This window comes from Athene noctua, chromosome 1, assembly GCF_965140245.1.
Source record: "Athene noctua chromosome 1, bAthNoc1.hap1.1, whole genome shotgun sequence".
Lineage (NCBI taxonomy): Eukaryota > Metazoa > Chordata > Aves > Strigiformes > Strigidae > Athene > Athene noctua.
In genome coordinates, this window is record NC_134037.1 from 241,104,700 (window position 1) to 241,122,114 (window position 17,415).

General features: G+C 38.4%; 1 protein-coding gene across 2 annotated transcripts in view; it reads right to left on the minus strand.

Moving 5' to 3' along the window:
- B3GLCT (beta 3-glucosyltransferase) overlaps positions 1–17,415 on the minus strand; it is a 69,743-nt gene that overhangs the window by 23,765 nt on the left and 28,563 nt on the right. For both annotated transcript variants that reach the window (XM_074914598.1, XM_074914591.1), the window contains exons 5-6: positions 8,289–8,365; positions 4,214–4,325 (exon numbers count right to left, since the gene is read on the minus strand). In XM_074914598.1, coding sequence (XP_074770699.1) covers positions 4,214–4,325; positions 8,289–8,365 — 189 coding nt within the window. The remainder of the gene's footprint in view (positions 1–4,213; positions 4,326–8,288; positions 8,366–17,415) is intronic.

Below are 17,415 nucleotides of genomic sequence, written 5' to 3' on the forward strand. Positions count from 1 at the left end.
TTTCTTTTTCCTGAAAATTTATCAATTCCTGACAATTCATCACTAACATAGATTCATAGTTAGGGCAACTGTTTTTCACAAAAGATTCCATTTCTCCAGACTCCCTGCCATATTTGTTTTTTCCCCTCCTTTAAAGAGGCAGCCATTAGCAACAATGAAAAATTCCTTCAAGGCATTAGTACAGTTCACATACTTCACATGAGATAAACAAGTTCACACAAAATTCAAGACAAAAGGGAAAATATTCAAGCAAAAATACTATAGAAACATCCAGGGGGGAAAAACGGTCTAACCCCAAGAGGATCTTGCATCTCAATAGCCATCCTCCTAGCTCCAAGCAGATGTGGCTATACAGACTGAACTGAATTTTATAGCTCCCCAGAGTCGATGAGGAGCAATGTGTGACATTTGGCCAGCATGCGGCAGAATCAGCAAACAGCAGAAGAGAGGTCTTCATGCAATAGGAGACACCTCCGGCCAAAACCAACTGGCTGGGCCTGGCTGGAGCATGCACGTGGAGCTGCCCTAGAGGATACTCAGTCTGGCAACTCCCCTCGCTTCCAGCAGAACTCAACCTGGCTCCCCAAAAGGCAGTAAAAGGGCAGCCCTCAGGAGCTACCAGGGATGCGTGTCTTGCCACACACAGAGTCAAAGCTATGGGCTGCTGCCTTCTTCAAGAAGCCACCTCTGCAAGCATTGCCAGGACCCATATAAACAACCACGAGTCAAAGACATGGGATACCACCCGTGCCAGGAACACTGATTCTCTGAGGGACTGGTATAAGCTTAATGTGGTATGCACATGCATGTATATGTGTGAGGCGCTGAGTGCATTTCCCATGAATTCTGCACATTTCTCTCCTCTACTTTGATCAGCTACTCTCAACAAAACTAAACTGAAAATATCTTGTACTTGACTAGTGACTTCTTAAGGTAACACAAATGCTGAAAACTTGTTTTCTCCCATAATCCCCACGTGCCTCCTGAGGCTGAGGTAGATGTTCAGCAATCTGTTAAGGAAAGAGTCAGTTAAACTGACACTACTCAATAGATGGAGAAGGCAAGGATGGAGATTTTTTTCCCCACAGTTTTTTTAACCACCTTTACAGGAGTTGCTACCTGGTACCTACAGATTCATACCTTCAATCACAACAGACCCTGTTTTCTCCCTTCTTTATTGGAAGGATTCAGTAGTGTTCACTGGATGGATTGAAAAATAAACAAACTATTGGGAGGTAAAATAAAATGGGCGATCATACTCATTTTATGCACAAAGATGTTTTCCTTGAAAGAATCAAAATAGTTCTTTAGAAGCATCTGTGCACACCCATTTTTTAACTCTTTTAAGGCCTCCAAGGCTTCAAAACATTCATAACACAAGCACACTACTCTGTTTCAGAAATAGTTACTAAATAGTAACATTTTAATATGATAGTACTATCTGCAAACAATTTTTTTCTGGACTTCCACTTTGTTATGCTACAGAGTGAAAGAAAAAAAAAAATCTTTATTTATCCTAATTTTGCATGTTAATTTTTACACCAAAACAAGCTATGGATTAAAAAGAACAACCTTACTTTCCTTTCTCTATAAAGCATAGAAAATTAAACCCATACATATACCTCCTGAGGCTTTCACATAATATTATTTCTGGCAATATTAAGCCACAAATCACAGTGATGGCATTCCAGGTTATAGTCAATGCTCTCCAAGCTTATTTGGTCATGAGCGTTTGTGCAGGCTGGCTTTACAAGATTAAATTAGTTATATGCGAAGGAACTTATGGAATGATGGTAATCAAATTGCATATAGGAAAAAACGTGGATTAAAAAAGGAATGTGATTATTCCATTATGGATAACTACCATCCACTTGGATCAGACAATATACTGTGCTTCAAAAATGGCAAAAAGTCAGCTACCTTTACTAAGAGCACTCCAAAGTCTTTAGAACACTTTAAATTAGTAGCTGAAGGAATGTGATGCAACAAAATTCAATACCAGACCTCAGGGAGGGCAGAAGTGACTTTACCTAACGTACTAATCAAGTCAATTCTACCCACTCACTGTCGTATCCTCTTATTCACAAATACCAAGACAAGTGTGCCTAATTAATCTGTTTAAGAATTGTGTCTGACACACAGGACAGGAGATTTCAGCTGTCAGATCCTCACTGTATCTTACTACATCAGCTTAAAGAGTTCTTACGATCTCAAAGACAAACTGTTCTTTAGACAGATCTTTTATAGCCTTTAGGTATCAACAGCTACTAAGTCAGCTTAGTTTACTCATTCTGGATATCTTTGGGGCTGTAGTCAATCATCTTGTTAGGATAACAGAAAGAGGAGTGGCACATACAATTTGCTTTAACCTCGCTGCCATCTTCCATTATGAAAGCACAGGCTGAATCAATCTGCTATTGAAACACAGAATCACAGGGAGGGTTGAGGTTGGAAGGGACATCTTGGGATCATCAGGTCCAAATTCCCCTGCTCAAGCAAGTCCACCAATACAGCCGTTTGCTCAGGACCATGTTCAGACAGCTTGTGAGATATCTCCAAGGACAGAGACTCCACAACCTCTCTGGGCAACCTATGCCAATGCTCAGTCACCCTCACAGTAAAAAGTGTTTCCTGATATTCAGATATAATTCACTGTCTGAGTACTTGCCTTGAGGTCTGTATGTAAATCAGATATTCCTCCCTCTTTTAGTTTTACTGCAGTCAATAACGTCCTTGATTAACAATGCAGGTCATTCTCTTTAACATTCCTCCACAGTCTCTTACGATGCTTTCACACATCTGTCTTCACTCAATATTACATTCACATCAGTCTCGGTAGTTCTGCTACTAATCTCTACATATGCACATTGAAAAGCTGCAGATTCATCAACTATCCACATGCCCCTTGTAGACCTTTTATTGTGATTAATGTATATCAGCTTTTTATTACGCAGACTGCTGACATTTTAAAATTAATAATGAATGAGCTCATTCCAGTCTAACTCACCTTAAATTTTGTGACTGATGGATTACTACTATACATAAGGAATCGGTTATGGACTGTTACACCATGTACAAAAGCAAACCAGTTTATTTTCCTTTTAATGCAGTTTGAAACATAATTTATTACTGTAAGGGAATTTACATGTAATGCAAAGAAGAGATTAAAACTGGCACAAGGGCAGCAACTAGAACAAAAATTGTTGTTTCTATTTTGAGAACATCAAGTAGGAGTAGTGTTCTGAAACAGAAATAAATGGGTATTGAAAAGCCCTAAATATATTCAGTCAGCTATTTTGAAGACACAGTGTTTAAATATGTAAGATCTCTGAATTATTATTATTACCACCATTTTAGAAAACAATTGTGAGAAAACATGACAAGGCTATGTGCCTGCAAAATAAGTAAATATGCTGAAGTGAGAGCCAAAGTAGAGTTCACTACTCAGTCAAATTATCAATAAACAGAAAAAACATATTTCGCACAGGAGATTTTGGCTTCTTCTATTCCCGGCAGAGGATGGACATCAAGTTGAATTTTTTTTTGAACCCTGAGAATTCTAAACACTAACAGCTTTCACGTTACTTTTATTGCCAAATTTCCTTTGTTCCTTGGTGACTGCATTTTCCTTTTGTTCTGCAAGTCTTTTGGTGTTGTTTCTTTTCCAACAGGTAAAGAAAACTGTCTCATCACCACGACAGTTCAGAAACAGAATGCAAATAAAATATCTTACTATATTAGATCAGTGACAGTTAGTCAAACTAACATCAGTCATTCTGCCTGATGATAATCAGAACTGATGACAGACAAGAAAATGGGGAAAGGGGACCACACAGCAGACTATATTCATCTTCTTACTGATGCCACATCATTTTCAGGCTATCCACGGAAGGAATCTTTTCTCTGCTGAATTTTAACAGCTCTTCAACAGCTAGACAGGTGCTCAGACTGCTTCATGTTAAACCTTGCTCACTCTCAGCCTCAGCAACAGAAATCTATTCCCCTATTTTAAGACGTTTGGATACATCTTTTCCAATGACTGGAGCTCTGAGCCATCCAGGCAGTGTTATAAAATTATATTATGGGTCATGGATACCGTTCCATAACTAGGAATTCTAAAACTCTGTATTTATAATTTTGCAATTAAAATTATTTCACATTTCATCTAAAAGCACATTCAAAAGAAAGTTAAATATCTAAATTTTTATTTCACCTTAGACCCGTCAAATCTTCCAAGTGTTTCTAGCAGCTTTACAACTTGTATTCTCGTATCTTCTTCACAGAAGAAAATCCATGAGGTGTTCCTACCATAGGTAACAGAGAAGCTAACAAAAGAAATTAATATTTAACTAATAAACTGGCTTACGAACAGAAAGATTGATTCAACCCACATTCCCCAAATACAAATACTTTGCAATCAATTATTCATTTACACAGAAACAGAAACTTTACTACTTAGAATTACACATCAAAGGACTACAGTGAATGGATAAAGATACTGCCTCTGCTGCTATCTATTGATATAGCACCAGTTATTCCAGAAAGAAGGGAACAGAAACACGTAAAGAATGTCCACTCAGAAACGTATAGGTAGTACAGGTCTAATAGCCATCTATGAATTCAGAAGTTTGTAGATAGCAATTTAAGTTACCTTCCCCTCTGTATCTTAACTTTCTTCCAAGCAGCCCCACTGTTGGGCATCTAACACCATTGCAAAAATCATGAAAATGTCTAATGACAGGTTTTCTCACAACTGATAATCGCCAGTCTAAAACCTTTGCTAGCTTTCTCAGTACAGCGAAACTACACAGATTGAAGGGACTCCCCTAGCTTCCTCAAAGCTAACACTAATCTCAGTGCAGGATTCCTAACTCCGTCAGAAAATTCTCATTCCTTCTTTCTCTACTGCTCCCAGCCTAATTCTTTTCCAACTTAACAAAACAAAGCCTTATTAAATCATGATATCCTAATGGAAAAAAGCCATTTTTTACTTGTCCAGTTTCCTCTGCATAGCTTTTATGTTGACTTAATTAAACAAATCATCTGAAAAGAGGGATAAGAAAATTAGCCCCTAGAAAATTCACAGATTTTTTCCACTACAGCATTGTCCACTGATAAAATCGGTAATGAAATTAAACAGTGGATATATAAGTCAGCAAAAATAAATAAAAACGCGTGATAGGATCATTTATGTTTTAGGGAACAGTATTTGCCTAAAAAAAACCCCAATCCCCCCAAAACCAAACCCACTATCTGAGAAATACTTATGCTAGAACACGTGATACTGCCTCTGCAGCTCTTATAATTTACATGCTAGAAGCACGAGATAGTTGCCAGGTGCTAAACTAGTTCAGTCTTTTTCCATCTGGGACAAGTCATTGTGCTGGTTTTGGCTAGGATAATTCTCTTCACAGGAGCTTGTATGGGGCTATGTTCTGGATTGCGCTGGAAACAGTGTTGATAACACAGGGATGTTTTAGTTATTGCTGAGCAGTGCTTACACAGCGTCAAGGCCTCTTCTCACCCCACCAGTGAGCGGGCTGAGGTGCACAGGAAGCTGGGAGGGGACACAGCCGGGACAGCTGACCCCAACTGACCAAAGGGATATCCCAGACCATATGAGGTCACGCTCAGCATACAAAGGTGGGGGAAGAAGGAGGAAGGGGGCGATATTCAGAGGGATGGCATTTGTCTTCTGAAGTAACCATTATGTGTGATGGAGCTCTGCTTGCCTGAGGATGGGTGAACACCTGACTGCCAATGGGAAGTGGTGAATGAATTGCTTGGTTTGCTTTCTTTGTGTGCACAGCTTTTGCTCTACCTATTAAACTGTTTTTACATCAACCCATAAGTTTCCTCACTTTTACTTTTCCAATTCTCTCCTCCATCCCACGAGGGGGGAGCGAGCAAGTGGCTGTGTGGGGCTGGGGTTAAACCATGAGTCATGTCCTTATGAAGCTACCTTTCCTCTGTGTCTTGCAATAGCATTTGATGATTCACTGCTTTCTGCTTATGATACTTAATCTGCTAAACTGTAATAGCCAGAAGAACTCACAATCCATTCATCCTTTTAGTACATAAAAGCATTTTTTGTTGCCTACTCAACACTGAAATCTAAGCAACAATTTGCTCAGGCAAGCAAACAAGATACCATCAGCTGGGAAAGACACCTCCTAGCTGTTCCTTCCAAAGTTGCCAAACAAGTACAAAAAGGGTACCAGAACCCTCATGTTTGTAAATATGTACAGTATTCAATGCCCCGTAAAGACTGAAGGCTTTTCTCACAACTTTTGTGTTCAGCTAGAACTTTAGGAGAGAAACAACTGGATTTACATGAAAGTAGCTGTGTTAAGGGCAAGGAGAAAACACCAGAATGCTCCCCACAAAAAGAATTACTCCCTCTTGTGAATACAGTACATAAAAGTTCACAAAACAAATGATCTGCTCATCTAGCTATTGATGGACAAACAGAATGATTTTCAAGGCTAAGTATTTAAGGCCTGCAGAGTCTTATGCAGACCTCACAAATTTGGAGTTCATATTGCAAGGGGCCATTGGAGATACTCAGGTAAGACTCCCATTTCAGAGTAATAATTTAAAAAGGACTCCTTATCTGCTTAATGAACATGGTTACTAAGAAGAGATGTAGTGGGCCTTCTGGAGACAGTAAGGATACTATGTCATAGACATTCATTACTGTCTTATTATTACATCCTCTGAAATGAAGTATTTTGTGCAAGTTAACCTGTGCCCGATAACTAAAAATTAAGAACTGTTGTAACTGTTTAGAGGTCTCTTTAAAACTGACAACTACAGAACTGGGGTAAACCATTCTTCTGAAAACAGTTTTCAGATAAGAACGCACCTTACATCACAATTCCAAGCATGATCAGCTGCTGCAGAATGGGCTGATCTCCCTTACTTGCCTCTGCCTGTTGAGAAAACTGAACAGTACAAGCCTCACAACATCAATACACTTCTTAACTACTCCATGTCTTTATTCTGCCAAAAGTGGTAAGTGAAACAGTAGACACGAAGAAATTCATATTCTAGAATTCTCAAGATGGAAATCCTCTACTTAAGATCCTCTTCTGTTTTCTGATGAATTTTCTGCTGCTTTATCACACAAATGAACATTTGTATTTTTGGTTTCAAGTTTCACTATCTTTTAAGAGCTGTATCTGTAAACCCTGTCACCGTCATAAATAATTCAGAAGAGGAACCACTAGGTCATTGAAACGGGAGCTAAGAAGGAATAACAAAGATGACTGATAGTTGGAACATCATCTTCCAGTCTTTCAATTTATTTTAATTCTCCTTTTGCTTCTTTTCAGAGTTTACATGTATTTCAAATACAGTTATTATAACAAACACTATTTTCATGTTTCTACACATACAGAAAGCAATGGAAAGCAGACGGAGCATCCTATCCTGCAACTACTCTCATGCAAAAACCTCAAACCAAATCAGAAACATTCTTTTGAATAACTCAAATTATATTAACTAAATTAAATTTCAAGAGGCTGCAGAGCCTCTGGCATCAATTTCAAATGCAAGTTTTAGGCAAAGGATAGCCTTCAGCACCATGGAGCTTTAGGACTTTCTAAAACAAGAATCATTCCTTTGTGATGGTTTGCAACATACTACCATGTAAGTACAGCACGTCTTCCTTGAAGCCATCTGCATAAACCAAGAAGAAAAGATATTTGAGACTATCTGTCTTCTCTGACCATACTAAGGTGAAAACTGGATATATAATCTTCTAAAAAGATGTTGAAACCTACACCTCTTCACTCTAAAGGCATACCACCTCTTAGAAACACTGTAAGCAAAAAAAGACAGAAACCCAAAACAGGTATTATTATCTATGTTTTAACAATTATTTATCCACTTCATTATCCCAAGTAATGTGAAAGGTCAAAATTCTGAAATACCTCACACCTTACACTGCGAGAAATGGGAACCAAATAGGAAAATACACATTTTTAAATGGTATTTCTTTTCACTAGTTTACTTACCTAATAATTTTAAAGCCCACAATGATTTGAAGAAGGTAGTTGTTCAGTTACATTATATTATTGTTGTTCTTTTATTTAAAATAGCTTTCTCTGATTTAATGAAATTTAACAGAAATTTTTGGGGGAAAAACAACAAAAAAAAAGTAGAGTAAGAAAGTGAAAAGAGAAGGTTGCAGCTCTCATTCAAAAACTTTACTTCTGAAAAAAGAGGTCTATTTATATGCTTGCTTACCAAAAATTCTGAACATAACTGGCATTCATTACACTTACTCTCTCATTAATGGTAATATTGTCCATGCACCTTCATGCCCATCCATCTGATGAATAAGCAGAACCGTAGGCAATTCCTTTAAGAAAAATAAAAATATTCCCATTAAACTTGAATTAGATGCACTTTTTTTTTTCCTAAACACCAGGTAATCTTAAAAAAAATTATTCTGGAATGACTACTTAGTTCTTCACTGTTTTTTACCAGCAAGCAGGCCCAAAGAATAGATGACTTCGGATGATACAAAACAAGGTGACATGCCATTTAGGGAAAGTGCTTATTTCAACTCATGATTTCTTAATTCTCTATTAGATATAAAGCTAATACAATTCAAGTGAAATGTTTTGTATAGGTCTCATGTAATCAATTAAGCAATATATGATACTCTTTTTTTTAACCATATCATAAAATCCCATATTGTAAAGAAAAACATAAATAATGTAGACTATTCTACAAAGGCTTCCTTCGGACAATCACGTTATACAGAGCTTATGTGAGAGTTCTAACACACCTTACTTTGCCAGGTTCAGCTCTGACCTGTCACACTAACATCATGACAAAAACCCATGGGTTTATGCAAAAATCAATACGAGGAGTTAGCATTTTTTCTTACAGAAAAATCAAAGAAGCTTCCTACAAAGGAAAATCTTGTCATAAATTTCTTTGCTCTTTTGTTACTTGAAATCTCTTTGGTGTGGCAGATCCTGACGTCTAGCAAACAAGCTATCATTTTGGGATAGTTCCCAAGAAAACACCCTTTAAACACGGCCCACTGATAAACCAAACTGTATAATTTATTCACTAGTTCATACAGGTTAAAAGTTGGAGATGTATCTCCTAAGATATATACTATATATATATCTATACTCTAAGATATAGAGTATCTTACTCCATTAATTTACTATATTTACAATTCTCTACTGCAGCATCATTAGGGTCTTAACCACATCACAAACGTCTAAATCCTTTGGGCTAGGTAATTGTACTAGTATGGAAGCAAAAATCTTCCTGTCAGGAAATTTCCTCACCATCTAAGTACATCCCATTACAATAATTAACCTAAGAAGCACTGGTGGTGTCAATGCACTTTAACACAAATTACCTAATTGGAGCACATACATGATCCCACCTTTCCATTACACGAACTGTTAAATTATGTGATTATAGGCTCATCACCGTAAACACAAAGAAGCACTGAGGAACAGCAACAGGGTAGAAACCCCGATAATGTAATTGGAGAAAATGGAGCACCCTGACCCAGCTCCCCCCAGGGCTGTCCCAGGAGACCCATCAGCCTGTCCAGGTGTGACGCTCACCAGCTGAAGAGAAGGAAGAGGCTCCCCACTCACCTTACAGTCTGACAGAGGGTTACTGCCTATAGGGGCATGGGAGTTATTAGGGGATTCAGGGAAAGAGCACTATGGGATGGTACAAAACTTATTATGAGATGTTTAGGGAAGACAAAAGCCAATAAAAGAGGGACCAGGGTAGTTTGAGGAGGAACAACCATTAGTAAACACAGGGAAAAAAGAGGTTGGTCACTTGAAACAGATCGCTGGTCAGGATGCTTGTCTGACCATGCCCTGCACTGACCACTGCAGTCTGTCCTGTCTTCTTAAATTCCATTTCTAACTCGTGGGCAGAAGGCTCTGGGTGTCTGTGTATTTGGAAGTTTCAGTGCTTGCAACTGGAGAGGGGACCATGAGTCATAGGGGTGCACAAGTCTGTGCTGCCAGGAACTTGGGAGAGTGGGGTGCATGTATGTTGTGTGGGAATGTGTTGCAGTGTGTGCAATTGCTCAAGAGAATCAAGCTGGAGTAGAAGAGGCTTGAGAGCCAGGTATGAGAGCAGCCACTGGGGTGACTGGGGGGCCTGACAACTGGTTACTGGAGGAACCAGAAGGTCCCAGCTACAGGACGGCCTCTGGGACGCAAGGGTTGGCTACTGGTAGGGTTACAAGTCTGCACCAGGTACCAGAAAGACCTTTTGCACATGTGTGTCTGTGCATGAGGAAGCGGAGAGGCCATGGGTCAACTACTGTATACGCTGAGTTGTCTGAAGCTCCTGGGAGGACTCACAGTGTGTGCACGGGCACGTGTGGGTGTGCAGGAGCAGGGCTGAGCACCAGCAACTGGAACAGAGCTGCGAGCCATACAACAAGCCTCACATGCCCATGTGCTGGCAACTGCAGAGAGAGACTGGGGATGAGAGACCAGCAGCTGCACAGACTGAGTGCCAAAGACCAGCTACTGGAGGCATCCGTACTGTAGATGCGTATATTTACGTATACATATTCCACTAACAGGCTTTCATCCTGGCCAACCAGAAAGGTGAAACAAGGTCAGGCCATAGGTGCAGTCTGTGTTTGTGAGAGCACTGTGGCTTCTGCATTGATCTGTGTGGATGACCATGTATATATGTACATGTAGTGTGTGTATGCGTTCACATGTGACTACAGGGAACACATGCTCAGCCTCGCTACTGGCTAGACCTGGGGGCATGGAGCTGCAGCAGACTTCCCCTCTGTCGGGCTAGCGGATTCAGCAGCTCCTAAGTAAAACCACTTTGATCTTTCAAGGGCCTAATTCCTTTCCACTTATACCATGCATATGCCAAGCATTTCTGTCTGATAATGCTTCTTACAAATATAAGCCAATGCCATTAACATAAAATTCACATTTAAACACAAAAATCATTTATTCACTAAGAAAAGCTATAAGATACAGTTCCACTGCTTGCTGACTCTGTCAAGTTTACTTTAAATCCTTTTGAAGGACAGTTAAGCATAGCACCTAGAAATATGTAAAACCTCTAAACTTCATAGACTAAAGGAAACATCTCCACCACTCTAAAGAATAACTGTGTCATTCAGGAGTGCACTAACCCTATAAAAAAATAATGATCTACTGCTTTTAAAAATATTTATGCTATTGCGAATGACCCAAACTGAAAAAAAAAACAATGCCAAAACTCTATTTTCATGGATATTCACCTGTATCTAAGTTATCAGGAGTTCTGATTTATGGTTCTAGTTCAAGCCAATCTACCAAATATGTTTCTGGTTAGTTTCAATTTATTGCAAAACTGAAGTAGTCCAGAGGTTTTTAGTAGAGATAGCAAATCTTAGTAACAGTATGCTCAACACCTGGTATTTCACTAAAATGTAACCACTTCATGATAAAACTATAATAATAGCTTATGGGATTGCAGATAGGAAGATAAAAGGGCAACCCTCTCTCTTTACAAGAACATTTGTTTTTACAGACATATAAAACCTGCAGTTACACTAGTATTTGAATGTGACCACATATTTCATGCACAATAGGAATTAGACAAATAAAAATAGTTAATAATAATATATTCAGTGTCTATATTCCACTACAGCCTGAAGTTGTATTCATTTTAGACACAAACAACATTTGCCCATGCAAATGGGTATGAAGTAAATTACATGATCTATGTAGCTGTACCATATATTCAGCTATCTCCTCCCCATTCTTTCCTTTGTGCTGATTAAAGGGTGATGCTAAAGAAAAAGCACTCTTTCTTGAGCTAATCAGATACTTTGCAAGGTATCTTTCCTTTCTGACATTCTCATAAGCCTGCTCTCTTTCTCTACCCAACTTCCTCTAAATACATGTCCTGCATATACCTTTCCTTCCACTCACCTCTAACAATGCATCAATTCTGATTTAATACAGAACATGCTTAAAAAACACTGTACAGGCAAAATAGCTTCTTCCAAAAATACAGGAGCATCTCTGTTGCTCTTTCTTTCTCATTTTATGTATTTTCACTCTGGACCTAGTGGAACTGAGCTGACTTACTAAGTTGATTTATTCTGCCTTCAGTACCCCAGGACAGTGGCCGTGCCCCACGCAGAGCCTGGGAGCCCGCCTGCATCGGGAGCTGCTCCCGCAGCTCCGCAGGCCTGGCCTCCGAGGGTGCCCGCCACGCACAGCGGGCGACAGCCACGCTGCAACAGGGCCCGGCAGGCGCCAGACGGGCACCAGCCAGACCCTGCCGCTGCCGGGACAGAAAAAAGGCAAAAAGTACCTGATGTCAATTTTGGGGAGTGAAATGGCATGTGCAGGCTAGCTCATCAGGGGATGGCTGGATAGTCAAGGTAGTAACTTACATGCTGTGTCTGTGTATCTCATAAAACTCTCCTATCAATGCATCCATTTCCTGTATTGTATTCACTGGTTTTTATCCTTAAACCATTATTTCCACAGTTACAGAGCCCATATTCTTTCACATATATTAACACTACTGTCATAAATAAATTTAGGCTCACCAAGATTTCAAACCGAATTCCAAATTTATTGTTTGAATAGAGACAAGCAAACAGCGCTGGATGAGCCGGGAGTCTCCACTCCATCAAGACACACACCCACATAACAAAACCGAGTCTTTTTATAGTGTAGTTCTTTTACATATTCATGAGGATGGGCATGAGTAAAGTTTCCTGGGCTTTTAGTAAAGTTTTCCTGGCTTTCATCAGGTTTCCATCATGGAGGGGAGAAAGACTCAACATAGGGAATGACTCAACATAGGGAATAACGCAGTCATAACAAAGGCTGATCACAGCATAGTCTGAACATACTGCTGTCTGGTTTGGTGATGGAGGCCATCTTTGCTCCTTTCTTTAACAACAGCAACTGGTCTAAACAACATGAACTATGTACATGACACCTTATTTCCCTGAAACCTGTGGCTACATAAAAAAGCACAAAAGCATTTAAGAGTTCCATACTTAAGAGAGTTGCATTTTATCATTCACATGGGCAGGAATCAGACAAACATATCTCACACTACATATAACACAAGCCAAATACCTGTGAACTACCCTCCCCACTTTGAAAACTGAGCTGACTTTGAAAGGGCAAAACCAAACAATGAAATCACTTGTGGTCTGAAATACAGTATGAGAATTTTTACCCCGAAGAGCACCTACTGTATCAGCACATTGAGAGCAGTAATACCTGCCACAGAACACAACTGCAAACTCTACACAAACAAAAAAGCTAAGTGTGAATAAAGGGGTTAGATCCACATTCTCAAAGAAATTCAAAAGACATTGACACAACCGCATATGTATCTTTAAAATAATTTAATGTTATTTATGCAAGTCAATGTACAAAGATGCTGTGAAATTGAGCACGTCATCAACAGAATTGAAATCAAACTGTGGTTCTTGAATCTAAACACTGTAAGTCACCTTCATTAACACATGAAAAACCTTGGGGGAATAACATATCCAATGAGGAAAAAGACCATTCAGAATAAAAGAGTTTTTAACAAATAATTAAGAGAATTCCTAACCTGAAACAAATATCTGAAGTTTTTTTCTGTACTACATGTAATTTCATATTAATCTATCAAAACCTATATAAGAAATCCACAATTGCATAATAAAGAACAAAACAGCACAGTGCGAAAACACAGAAAGGTCTAAAACTGCATAGTCTACAAGGTCAAAAGGGACCTCTGTAAGCACCCAGGATGGCAGAGATCATCCCCAGCCAAATGGGGATTTGCAGAGCCACAGCTAGGTCACATCCTCTAAGACCTCCCAGTAGACCCGTGCTTGCTTTGTTTTTCTGCAGAACAGAATCCAATCAATTTCATCTAAGCGTAACTAAACCTTGCCCTAAGTGTATGGTTTATGAGAACATACTTTTCAGAACATAATTCAAACTGGATGTTGCTCACTAGTATTTATTATATGCCCTATGTGACGTATTGTTGAGTACTACATAAAAACAGACATGGAACTGCAGTGAAATGTAAAATGTGACAGTAATATATTTATTGTTATATTACTGAGTCACCTCATCAGAGCAAATATCAGACATAACATACTATACAAAAATAGCATATAGGAATCTGCTCTTAATGAGTCAGAGCAGTATGCTGGTATCTGCAGATGTCTTGCATACATCCTCATGCTTTGTAAGTTTATTAAACTGCCTCACGAAACCCAGAACTGGGGGGCAGGAGGGGAGATCCTAAACCCTAGACACTGCTGTCAAATCACACTGTTCCAGAATTAGAAATGTTTTCCTAGTTTTTGCTTTATGTGCTCTCCACACACTTAACAACATTTTCCCCTACTCTCTTGTCCTCTTTTCAGAATTCAATCCTCAGACACATTCAGAGCTAGCCTATCTACCCTCTTCTCAGCCCTCCCTCAGGAGGTTAAATAAGCCAGGCTCTTCCAGTCACCTGTTATCACTACTGTGACAAAGCAGAGGTGTGGAATACACACTGAAGTCTCCCTACAGCTTTATTTTCACAAATAGGCCGTTTCTGTAGACACCCTGAAGGATTTCTAAAGTGACAGAAGGTAAGAGCAAATATCCTACCTCACTGGTCAGTCAATTGGACAATTGGTCAGTCAATTTGCTAGGAACGGCCATCATCAAATACTACACTGTACACTACATATTCTCCATATTCTAACAATTTGCTTAAATATTAAAAACTACAATATAAGTTTCAAATAATTTTAATGTTTTAAAGACATAAGTATCAACATTTATCAGAGCATCAAGTCCAAGAATCCAAGGCAGAACATTATTTTAATATATCCCTTCAAACAAACCCCATGAATGATTTAAAGTACTATTTTCCAACTGTTACAAAAGTAACTTGTTTCTGTTTGACAAGTCAGTTCTCTGGGAGCTTCTCCAAGATGGTCATGACGTTTTAACCTTTGCTCTATTTCACCCTTTAAAAAACCCCGCATGTTTCTAACAAAGCGTAATAGCCAATAAATAGACGTTTTGTCTTTTGCTCCTCAGGAAGCCTAGAGTAATAATCTACTATTTTCCATTAGAGAGTATCTCCTCTTCTACTCCCAGATGCCTGGTTGTCATTTTAAAAAAGAAACGAGTTTTCATAACACATTATGTGCAGTTCCAAAGGGTTCAGGGAAAAGGCCACAGCAGTATCCTGCTTTCACAAATCCTGATGCTGTATAGGTTTGTCATCAAATGATTTTATGTTAAAGAAAAGAAGGAAGCATTTACCCAATCATATGGAGGTAATAACTGCAACTTTAAAAAGTGATTTTAAGTGTTCCTGACTATACCTTCAGGTAAGAGACAAAAAAAAGGAAGGGTTTTAATTAAGAGAAAATTATTTTATTCCTTCTTTGTACAGAAATCCCCAGAACACAACTTAGCTACCAGAAAATATACTTCAATGCATAACCAAAGCACTGACTCCTGAGTGCTTGCATGCTAGATGCAAGAACTCATTGCCTGGGAAAATAGCTACGATAAGTATTTGTATCTGAGGGGACTTTTTAGGCAGTTAGCTGCAATATTAATCCTTATGCAAAAATTTATTTCATCATCAAAAAGAAAGCTTTCTACTACAATATACTTCTGTCTCAAACACATGTAATTATCATATAATGTAACTTTTTCATGTATGAAAAATGCTGGTAGCCACTGATTTTTTTATTTTATCTGGTTGTTCTTCAACAGCAGTGGGAATAAATTTCAGCATACATATTACAATGCTGTCAATTGCTAACACGCTGCCTAGAGTTCCCACAGTTAGAAAATTAGTAAAAAGTCCAGTAAGGTCCTTGTGATCCAGAAATAATTCACCTGTGGTCAGTACTAATCAGTGTTAATTTGGTTTACATCATGTTGATGTCACACCACAGGACTTTCCTCAACTACTGGTACAAACAAGTGTTGGGCAGCAAACTGAAAAAGAGTCATAGGAAGAATTTATAAATGTGCCTATGCTTTCCATTATCAGGAACAGAACATGCGTTGACATCAGCACAATTGCCTCCAATCTGGTAGATGAAAACCTGAATAGATCATAATTCAGATGATCAGGACATGAGAAAACTCAAGAAACTACTAAACTGAAAACAAACAAAAAATTTTTCTTCAAACTATATGTTAATTAACAAATGAATAATGTGCCTCCCTCCCCCAACTATTCAAAAAATATAAAATAATTCTATTTTCATCTGTTTTAATTTAGACCAGGCTACATGTTTCAAAGATCAAAATTAAGTCCGGAATCTTTGATTAGTGCTTGCTGATAGAGTTGTCAACTCCTGACTTTTCAAACTGAACAACGTAAAAAAAAAGAATTTCTTTCATTCTTGTAGTTACTGAGATGTGAACAACATTGAGGTATTGACCGATTTCAAAATTACCATAAATCTTAATACCTAGAAAAGACTCATTTATTAAATAAAGGTCAAACCTAATTGCAACATTGATACCTAGGCAAAAAACAGCTACTACTACTTCCTAATACTATTCATATATTCAGTTTAGGTCAGTCCATTTTTGTGCATTTTTTTCCTACTCACCACACTATCTTGCATTATAGAGTGCACAAACTGTATTCCTTTGGGATGAAACTAAACCAAAAGATATGTTGCAACTGCTAATGGACCTCCAGTTCATAGAACCAAACCAGAACTAGTCCAAAGTAAAACCCTTTGAAATGTCATGTAACACAAGTGCTAGCTCCTCAGCAACAACAGCACTGCTCTGCGGTTTGCTCCTATTACACCTCACTATCCGCTAATGTAGAAATAGTCCAAATAAGCAGTATGGCAGATCTGCTATACTTTCAGTTAACCAGGATTTAATAAAACAATTGCATGGATTTTGATTCAGTCTAATATTTAGTTTGAGCAACAGTCTGAATTTTGAAAATTAAGACTTTGAACTTGCTTAATTAAGAAGTGTAGCTTTGGAAGAAGGAACAATCAATATAAAAGTTCTCACCAATTTACTCTGCATTTCATCTTCGTTTTCTCCTTTAGAATCCCCTATCTTCCCCCTAGATATTTCTTATATTCTCTGTTCTGTTCTTTTGAGAGTTCCAACATCCCAAAGTAAGCTTTAATTTCATAACAAGACAAAAAAGATGTGGAAAAATCTGGAAAAGTTTTGAGTGCTTATTATAATAAATGCTACCAGAGATATGTATAACGAGACAGTAGCCTAGAATGACAATATATTGCAGTACAGTACCATTTGTTTGCTTATCACTTGTGTGGATAAGAAGCAGTGAGGAATACTGTCTTCACGGCTCATAGTTTACAAGAATTCTAAAGAAAAGCAGTCATACAGAAGACAG